The sequence below is a fragment of the Medicago sativa genome, chromosome 2, assembly GCF_051527215.1.
Source record: "Medicago sativa cultivar Bolivia chromosome 2, Bolivia_mono, whole genome shotgun sequence".
NCBI lineage: Eukaryota > Viridiplantae > Streptophyta > Magnoliopsida > Fabales > Fabaceae > Medicago > Medicago sativa.
The window spans coordinates 64,019,267-64,029,292 of record NC_140750.1 but is presented as its reverse complement, the minus strand read 5'-3'; the positions used below and the strand labels follow the sequence as shown (position 1 = coordinate 64,029,292).

At 34.6% G+C, this 10,026-nt stretch overlaps 1 protein-coding gene across 1 annotated transcript in view; it reads right to left on the bottom strand.

Moving 5' to 3' along the window:
* Window positions 1-7,428: 7,428 nt before the first annotated feature.
* The window catches only part of LOC146949632 (uncharacterized), a 53,665-nt gene continuing 51,067 nt past the window's right edge, over window positions 7,429-10,026 (bottom strand). Inside the window, exon 2 of the mRNA XM_085745574.1 lies at window positions 7,429-7,707. Within this exon, the coding sequence (XP_085601700.1) occupies window positions 7,444-7,707 (264 nt within the window). The 3' untranslated portion in view covers window positions 7,429-7,443. The remainder of the gene's footprint in view (window positions 7,708-10,026) is intronic.

Sequence of the window (10,026 nt, the reverse complement as noted above, 5' to 3'; positions counted from 1 at the left end):
ACAAAACAACTTGGAGAAATTATGTCTCAAGTCCCAAGCACATATCAAAGATGAAAAACACATGAAGAATGACAAAAAAAAAACTAGAAAAAATGCCTCTGATCCATGGTCCCCAGGCACATACCTATGAGCCCTATGCCTCGGGACTCTCAGAGAGCACTTTTGCTCTCTGCCTCATGCCCCCGCCCGCCCCGCATCGTGAACATAAAAAAAATAGTGTTTTGCTATTTTTTGGTCACGTGCTCCATGTATGGTTCCACGTGCTCCAGTGCGGAGTTTTGCCTATTTAAAGTATGTTTTGATTAAAAAATATTCATTCAAAAACTTGACGCTTTAGAGACAAAGAAGTGCGAGCAGAGCATCAAATATAGGTGTTTTTTTAACCCTCTTTCATTTTTTCTAGTGTATGCTACTATTTCTTTTTTCCTTTTATTATGTATTTAGTTACCATGAGTAGCTAAACATTTTCGATTAGGGTTCAGAGATGAATCTCCATTATTTATTGGATTTTTCTACAAGTGAATAACAATTTCCTTTATCAATACTATTTGAATTATATTTTTTATATGTATCGTCCATAATGCCTTTCAATTCATTTGATCTTGAATTAATCCTAGGTTAGACTTTTTTAGATTCATTTTGTCTTTCTAACTGGAACCGTTATGTATAATTTACTAGAGCCGTTCATCGAGAGAATGTGAATTCCTCTTGTATGACTAGGTTTAACATTCTCAAACACTACCCATGAAAATATAAGTCCATGCTAACCGTTGCGGAGCAATATTTCATAGGAGGGGCCTATAACAAGAGACAAAGTAGTCCTTGATTTGTTAGACTTCGTGAATATAAACCATAGATGATATTTGATCTAGGAACATGCGCTAATACATCAAAGACATAAAGGAAATTCTAAGAATCCTAATCGACGACAAATCTCAGTCTGAAACCCTTTTGAATTTTATCGCAATCAACAATCTTGCAACCCCCCCCCCCCCAATGAACTGGTTTTAATTATAATTTTAGTTAACTGCATAGTAGAAAAGAACAATCCACGTGGAGACAATAATTTACTGTCGCCTCCACATGGATTATGAATTTCTATAATCCTCTATGTATCTTATATTTTTATAGGCGCTACAAAATAACATAGTTGACACGGTTATGCAATCTCTGTCGTTTGATTGAAACAGGATCATTCACATTTTAGTTTTATTTTATTTTATAAAAATAAACAATCAATGTAATCTTGAAACCAATGAAACCCGAATACGTTGTACGGGTATACGGATACGCAAAAATTTTAAAATTTAGAATACGATACGACTAAGATACGTTAACAAAAAATTTATACTAAAACTCATATGCATGTAAAATACTTGGAAAAAAATTGATTACTCTTCATTACTATATAATCATAAAAACAATTATACTAATTCATATCTTAAATTGAATCATATACATCTCCATTGAATTTTCACATCACAGTTTCGTATTTTAGGATACATAATTGTGAAGTATCCTATAAGTATCCAATAAAATATATTTTTAAATTAAAATAGTTAATTTGAATACTATGTGGATACATATCCGTGAGTTAGATGATGATCAAAATTAATGTTAAGTGAAAGTTCAATTTCATCATGAACACTAGTAGTTCGATTGGTAATTTTGGTCAATCAGATTTTGGGGGTCTTATTAGGAACTCAATTGGTGGTTGAATTACTGATTTTGTGGGAAGATGTGGTCGTACTACTAATATTAATGTTAAATTCCGTGCTATATTTTTTTTTTGGTGCAGATCATTTGGAAACTTTGTTTTAGAGACATCATTTGTGAGTTAGATTCTCAAACGACATTGATCTTTGGGGTTCTAACTACTCATCTTTATGCTCCTCTGATAACACGTGATCTTTGGGAAGATGTGGTCATACAACTAATATTAATCTTAAGTTTCGTGCTATTTTTATTTGGTGCAGATCATTTGGAATCTTTGTTTTAGAGACATCATTTGTGAGTTAGATTCTCAAACGACATTGATCTTTGGGGTTCTAGCTACTCATCATTATGCTCCTCTGTGAAAGGATATTTGTTACTGATATTAGTCTGTTGCCACATGTTAGGAATTATGTTATTGCTGTCTTCATTTGTCCTAGTCTTTAGGAAGTAGTTTCACATTTTATTAAGTCGTGTGAGTATTGTTTTAGTGGGCTATTTTATAGCTTTTCAGTTTCTAGTTGTTTTGACTATTTAATAGTCTAAGTTCTATCAATAAAGAAGCAGTTTGAGTTTCATATTCTATATCTCTTCAAACTGGTATCAGAGCCCCCACTGGGCCTGATAAAAAACTAAGCCGCAGCTTAGCTAAGAAACATAGAGAAACACAAAAATGAGTGACACAAAGCTTTCAGCAAAAATTCCTCATTTTGATGGTCTTCACTATGATCATTGGAGTGAGTTGATGGAGAATCTTCTTCGTGCCAAAGGTCTTTGGTCCATGATTGAAATTGGTTACCAGGAACCTATTGAAACGACTGTGCTTACTGAAGAACAATTGGAGTTGCTGCAGAATTCCAAAACCAATGATCACAAGGTCAAGCACTATCTTTTCAGGGCAATTGATAGGTCAGTCTTCGAACAGATCTTGGATAGGCGAACATCTAAGATTGTTTGGGATTCCCTGAAAAGAAAGTATGGAGGGAATGACCGTGTGAAGAAGTCAATGCTAAACTCTTTGAGAAGAGAGTTTGAGGTGCTAGAAATGAAGGATGCAGAAACCATCACTGAATATTTCGCCAGAGTAATGACGGTGGCTAACAAAATGAGAAGCAATGGAGAGGTTATGTCTGACTCAAAAGTGGTGCAAAAAATTCTTCGTACGTTGATGGAGAAACTCACCTATGTGGTGGTTTCAATTGAGGAGTCAAAAGACACTGAAGAGATGACCGTTGAGGAGCTTCAAAGCTCTCTGGTAGTTCATGAGCAAAAGTTTAAAAGGGTTAACCGTGACGGTGAGCAAGCTCTGAAGGTGGAAAGTAGTAGAGGGAGAGGAACATATCGTGGAAGAGGACGCGGAAGAGGGAGACAATCTTTCACAAGGGACACAGTGGAGTGTTTTAAGTGTCATAATTTGGGGCATTTTCAATATGAATGTCCCAAATGGAACAAAGAAACAAATTATGCAGAATTGGATGATGAAGAAGAGATCCTTCTAATGGCTCTTGTAGAAGAAAATGACGCAAAAAGGAATGATGCATGGTTATTGGATTCAGGGTGCTCTAATCATATGTGTGGAAACAAAGGTATGTTCTTAAACATGGTGGAAGGACATAAGCACTTTGTTAAATGTGGAAACAACTCCCGAATGTCGGTAGCTGGAAAAGGTAGTGTCCGGCTAGTGTTTAATGGCACTACTTTTCTCGTTCAAGATGTATATTATGTCCCAGAGCTTCAAAATAATTTATTAAGTCTGGGGCAGTTGCAAGAAAAGGATCTCACCATTCTCATAAAAAATGGGATATGCAAAATTTATCATCCGAACAAAGGATTGATTGCAGAAACCAGTATGAGCGCTAATCGCATGTTTATTCTCTTCAACAAAACCTCCAGCATCACTACTCCAGTTGAAGAATGTCTTCACACTTCCTCTGAACTCACCTATCTTTGGCATCAAAGGTATCGCCATCTGAACCACAAGGGCTTAAAGACGCTGCAGACAAAGAAAATGGTGCGTGGCTTGCCTCAACTGGAAGCTTCAAGTGTCACTTGTGCTTATTGTTTCATCGGAAAACAACACCGCAATCCAATACCTAAGAAGAGTGAATGGCGTGCCAGCAAGGACTTGGAGCTCATACATGCAGACATTTGCGGACCAATAGAACCAGTCTCAAGTAGCGGAAAAAGGTATCTCTTATGCTTCATTGATGACTATAGTCGAAAGGGTTGGGTCTATTTTATTTTTGAAAAATCAGAAGCATTGGAATGTTTCAAAACTTTCAAAAAGCTAGTGGAAAAGGAAGCAGAAGAATCAGTCAAGTGTTTGCGGACAGACAGAGGAGGAGAGTTTAACTCTATCAATTTCAACTTGTTTTGTGAAAAGGAAGGAATTAAAAGGCAACTCACCACATCATATACACCGCACCAAAATGGAGTAGCAGAACGTAAAAATAGAACGGTGATGAACATGGTGCGCTGCATGTTATCTGCGAAAAGAGTTCCCAAACTGTTTTGGGCCGAAGCTGCAAAATTGTCTTTCTACTTGTTGAATTGATGTCCAACACATGCTGTGAAGAAAATCACTCCTCAAGAAGCTTGGAGTGGAGTTAAGCCCTCTGTTCAACACCTTCGAGTTTGGGGCTGCATAGCTCATGTGCATATACCAGATGCAAAACGAGGTAAACTTGATGATAAAAGCTTTCCTTGTATTATGTTGGGTGTGAGTGATGAGTCAAAGGGTTACCGACTATTTGATCCTAAGACAAAGAGGGTTGTGGTGAGCAAGGACGTAATATTTGAGGAAGAAAAGAGTTGGGATCGGGGTCCAAATTATAAAGAACAAATAGATGCAGATTTTGTTTGGAGTAATGATGATCTTAGTAGTGATGAAAGTGAGGGGAGTCACAGAGTTGAAACTGATGGTGACAGTGATGATGACAATAATGATAATGAAGAAATGAGTCCTCATGAAAATGTAACTCAAGGGAGAGAAAGGAGAACACCAGTTTGGATGGAAGATTATGTAAGTGGTGATGAGTTGAGTGAAGAAGAAGCAAAAACCTACATGGTACAAGATGACATGGGTGATGATCCAATTATGTTTGAGGAGGCAGTGAAGCATGATAAATGGAGGAAAGCTATGGATTGTGAAATAAAGTCAATTGAAAAGAATCAAACTTGGGAACTTTCAGATTTACCAACAGGGGCAAAAACAATTGGAGTCAAATGGATTTTCAAGACAAAATTAAATGAGAAGGGTGAAGTAAACAAGTATAAAGCTCGATTGGTGGCAAAGGGGTACTCCCAGCAGCATGGAATTGATTTCATTGAAGTATTTGCTCTTGTTGCTCGTATGGATACAGTAAGAATGATCGTGGCTCTTGCGGCATGCAGAGGATGGGACATCTTTCAGTTAGATGTCAAATCTGCATTTCTTCATGGAGAATTAAAGGAGGACGTGTATGTTCATCAACCACAGGGATATGTGAAGAAAGGAAAAGAGCACAAGGTTTACAAGTTACATAAAGCCTTGTATGGCTTAAAGCAAGCCCCTAGAGCTTGGTTCAGCCGCATAGAGTCTCAGTTTTTGAAGGAAGGTTTTCAAAAATGTCCAAATGAACAAACCTTGTTCATTAAAAGAAGTACCGAAGGTAGAATATTAATTGTTAGTATTTATGTCGATGATTTGATCTATACAAGAGATGACAAAGGTATGATGGTTGAGTTCAAAAGGTCTATGATGGAAGCCTTTGACATGTCTGATCTGGGGAAGATGAGATTCTTCCTTGGCATTGAAATTCTACAAAAACCAGAAGGAATTTTCATATGTCAAAGAAAATATGCTACTGATATCTTAAAGAAGTTTACGATGTCTGAAAGCAAGCCGGTGAATAGTCCAATTGTTCCGGGTTTCAAAATTAATAGAGATGCTAACGGGACTGCTGTTGATGATACTTATTTCAAGCAGATTGTTGGAAGTCTAATGTATCTTACCGCTACAAGACCCGATATAATGTTCAGTGTCAGCTTAATTAGCAGGTATATGTCAAAGCCAACTGAATTGCATTTACAAGCTGCTAAAAGGATATTACGATATCTGAAGGGAACTACTAGCTATGGGATATTCTACAGGAAGGGAGGAGAAAAAGACTTGTTTGGTTTTACAGATTCTGATTATGCAGGAGATGAAGAAGATTCTAAAAGCACATCAGGTTATGTTTTCTTGTTAAGTTCTGGAGCTGTGTCATGGATGTCCAAGAAGCAACCAATTGTTACTCTCTCAACAACTGAAGCCGAATTTGTGGCTGCTGCAGCAAGTGCATGTCAAGCTGTGTGGATGAGACAGATTTTGAGAAACTTGAGTCATGTTCAAGAAAGTAGCACTGTTATCATGTGTGATAACAGCTCAACAATTAAACTTTCAAAAAATCCAGTAATGCATGGAAGGAGCAAACATATCAAAGTTCGTTTTCATTTTTTAAGAGATCTTGTAAAGGATGGAGAAATTGAATTACTGCATTGTGTAACTCAGGAGCAAGTTGCAGACTTGATGACAAAAGCTTTGAAGCTTGAGGCATTTCAGAAGCTTAGAATGAAGATGGGAATGCTTGATTACACTGAAGTAAACTAGGTTCAAAATGCTACTAGTTTAAGGGAGGGAATGAAAGGATATTTGTTACTGATATTAGTCTGTTGCCACATGTTAGGAATTATGTTATTGCTGTCTTCATTTGTCCTAGTCTTTAGGAAGTAGTTTCACATTTTATTAAGTCGTGTGAGTATTGTTTTAGTGGGCTATTTTATAGCTTTTCAGTTTCTAGTTGTTTTGACTATTTAATAGTCTAAGGCTGTGTTTGGTAACAAAAAAAAGCTAGCTTATAGCTTGTTGGACTAGCTTATAAGCTTGTTGGATCAAAATGTGTCGTGTTTGGTAACAAACTTTTCTCGTGAGCTTATAGCTGTTTTTGAAAAGCTATTTCAAGTAGCTTTTTAGCTTATAGCTTATAGCTTCTTATAATTTCTTCCAATTTTGACCTTGTTTATTTCATTTTATTTTTTTAAAATAAAAAAAAACCACCCACACGTTCCACGTTTTATAACTTACGGCATCCCACCTCACAACTAGTTATATATTGGTAGTGTTTTATTGTTCACTATTTTTTAATGAGCTTGCATTCAATTCATATAATATTTAATTTTAAATAAAGCATGTAATAAATAAATAAATAGTGAATTAGTTAAATAAAATTCGTTAAAAAATGAAAATTCGTCGAATAAAAAATGTCAATTGAATTCATAAAACACATTTATCATTGTGAAGATGAAAATAATTTCAAATAAAATTAAATAAATAAAAACAAATACATTAAGTAAAAAAAATTACATATATATTTTATAAAAAAATAAATAAACATATCTTTTATGTCATTTTATATCTATCAGCTACTTCGACAACTACCTTTACCAAACACTTTAATTTTAATAAGCTAGTTTTTTCAGCTATAAGCTATCAGTTATCAGCCATCAGCTATCAGCTAGCTTATAGCTTATTTTTACCAAACACACCCTAAGTTCTATCAATAAAGAAGCAGTTTGAGTTTCATATTCTATATCTCTTCACTCTGATAACGTATGTTCTTTTTAGGACGAGAGATTGAAATATCGGTTGGCTTTTACATTGTGTGAAAGAAACTCTTGTGTACATGACTCATTAAGTTAGAACCCACAAAATTAATTTGTTTCTTCATTATCCAGCAAAGCATCAAATTTGTTGTTTTGCTCTAAAGATTCCATTGTTTTAGTACCAGTGGTGCCATCATTTTGAATCTCCACAGGAAGTTTTCCTTTGTTGATCAAAGGCTCATCCTTATCAACATTTCTTGCTTCTTCAACAAATATAGGGTCTCCTACATTCTTCCCCCGTCCCTTCTTTCCATCTCTTTTCTGCACATGTTCGATTCTTGGTTCTTTGTTTAAATTTCTTGTTGGACCAACCTTTAATTAATTAGTGTATAATATTAGTGTTTCTTCATAACAAATACAATTTAATAGTTAATAATATTAAAAATACAAGGCTAGTACAATGCCCACAAAATAAAATAAAATACAATACAATGCGAATATTACTGTGGGCATCATACTCTAATTTGTTTCAATGTTTGAGTACATACATACTCTCTAATTTCTAAATCATTAGCTAGTAGCTTTATAATCCATTTCCCGAAGGGAACTTCTACGGTACATCTACAAATTAAGGTGTACCGGTACTCTTCTTCAAAAATCTATAAATTAACTATCATTTTTATGAAATAAAGAGCTACATGTTGATATTTATATTTTAAAAGATATCATTTCATAAGAAAAAAATATCATTTTATTGTTTATAAAAATCTTACTAATTTTTTTTACATTTAATTGTAAAAAATAATCAAAATTCTCTATTATGAGTACTAAAAATTCGGAAAAATTAAATTTTATTTTGTCGACGTTTTTGGTAAATAAGATTTAGTTATAATTATAGGTGATAGAAAATGATTTTTCTCTTAAAAAAAACACATTAAACTATTAATTTAATGATTTGGTGTATCAATAAACTCAAATTGTTAAGTATTTGCCTTTCAAAAGGGAATGAGCCAGGAGAAGAGTATTTTGCGTGTGAATTGACGACTCAATTTGGTACAAACTTTCTTTATGACATTGATTGAAGAACCGTTAATTGGACATTAAATACGTGAGATCAACATCAAGTTGTGGTGATGCTATTTTGATGGTATCAATATCAAGTTGATTATGCTTGGTGTAGAAGCAATTAAACCAAATGTGGGTCCCACTTTGATTCATATTAGGACCCAAGGAGTTTGGGTTGGATGGTTTTGTGGAGTGGTTTTGCATGCTTTCAGACACAAACTTTCGTTAGGACAAGGTACAAGGACTTGATCATAACATAAATAGCATGCATGTGGGGTTCGTACTTCGTACCAAAGGTGCTTTGCTTGGTCGTATATATTCTCATGTGGGATTACATATATATTCCACATGCATTGATGTCTTTAAGAGTTATATATGATCAACATCGATCAATATCAGTCCCATGCACTTCAATAGAATATACAGAACTCCTATATAGTGACTCTTTGTCTTATTATGAATGTCACACCACATTTGTAAAATGAGTTGTGTGAATTTCAATTTTGTTCAGTTCCGTCCTCTAATTAATATCATGTCTTTCATTCTTAAATTAATATACATATTTCACTTTGAATTTACGATGTCGTAGAATACACGGATACTTGATGAATGATATTCGTAATAAGATAGAGAGTATTAGTTGGGTATTGATTTTCATTTGTTTACAACTCTTCTTGAGCCTCCATCCCTTCTATAGAAACCCTAGTTTCGTTAGGGGCAGACCTATATATAGGCAAGGGTGTGCTACCTTTAAGTTTCAAAATTTGCACATGTAATTTTATATTTATTGCACCTTGCACACGTAAAAAATTACTTTTTGTATCGTACTCCTTCCGGTCACAAATATAAGCAAAAAAATATTTTTTAGGTTCATTGAATACAAAATGTATTTGGTCTATATATAGTCCAAATACATTAAGTATTGAATGAATCTAAAAAGTACTTTTTTGCTTATATATGTGACCGAAGGGAGTAGCTCACTATTTCTCTCCCAAAGAAACAAAACCATGAAGATAAAAAGTGAAATTCAATTGGCAGTTCACAAGTTGGAAGAAGAGGTGGGAGAAGGAGTAGAAAATTAGAAATGAACTAGAGACAAGAAGATGAAGGACGTCGGTGGTGGCTACTTTTCTTTAAAGCCGCAAATAAGTAAGGATATGTATGTACTCCTTCCGTTTCAAAATATAAACAAAAGGAAAATGCTAGATATCAAGAATGGATTTTCTTGATGAATTCAAGAATGACATGGCAGAATAATCACCATTAGATTTCAATCTTATTTATTAAAGTTTCAAAAAAAGAAATACATAACACCCACCACCCCATGATTTCCGGCCAGACTGAGATTTTATTGGCTAACATTAATTTCGAGACAATTTCTTGATAAAATCTTTCTTCATATATAGCATTGCTCTAAACAAAATTCACTTTTTTTGTTCATTCATTTAATGATGTATGTGGTCCATATTATGAACCACATACATCATTAAATGAATGAACCAAAAAAGTGAATTTTTCTTATATTTTAAAACGGAGGGAGTAGTATGTTCTGGACCGGCCAAAGAGATTCTTGGCCATTTTACTTAGGCCCAATATCATTCAAAGCCCAAACTCCACGTTTGGCAT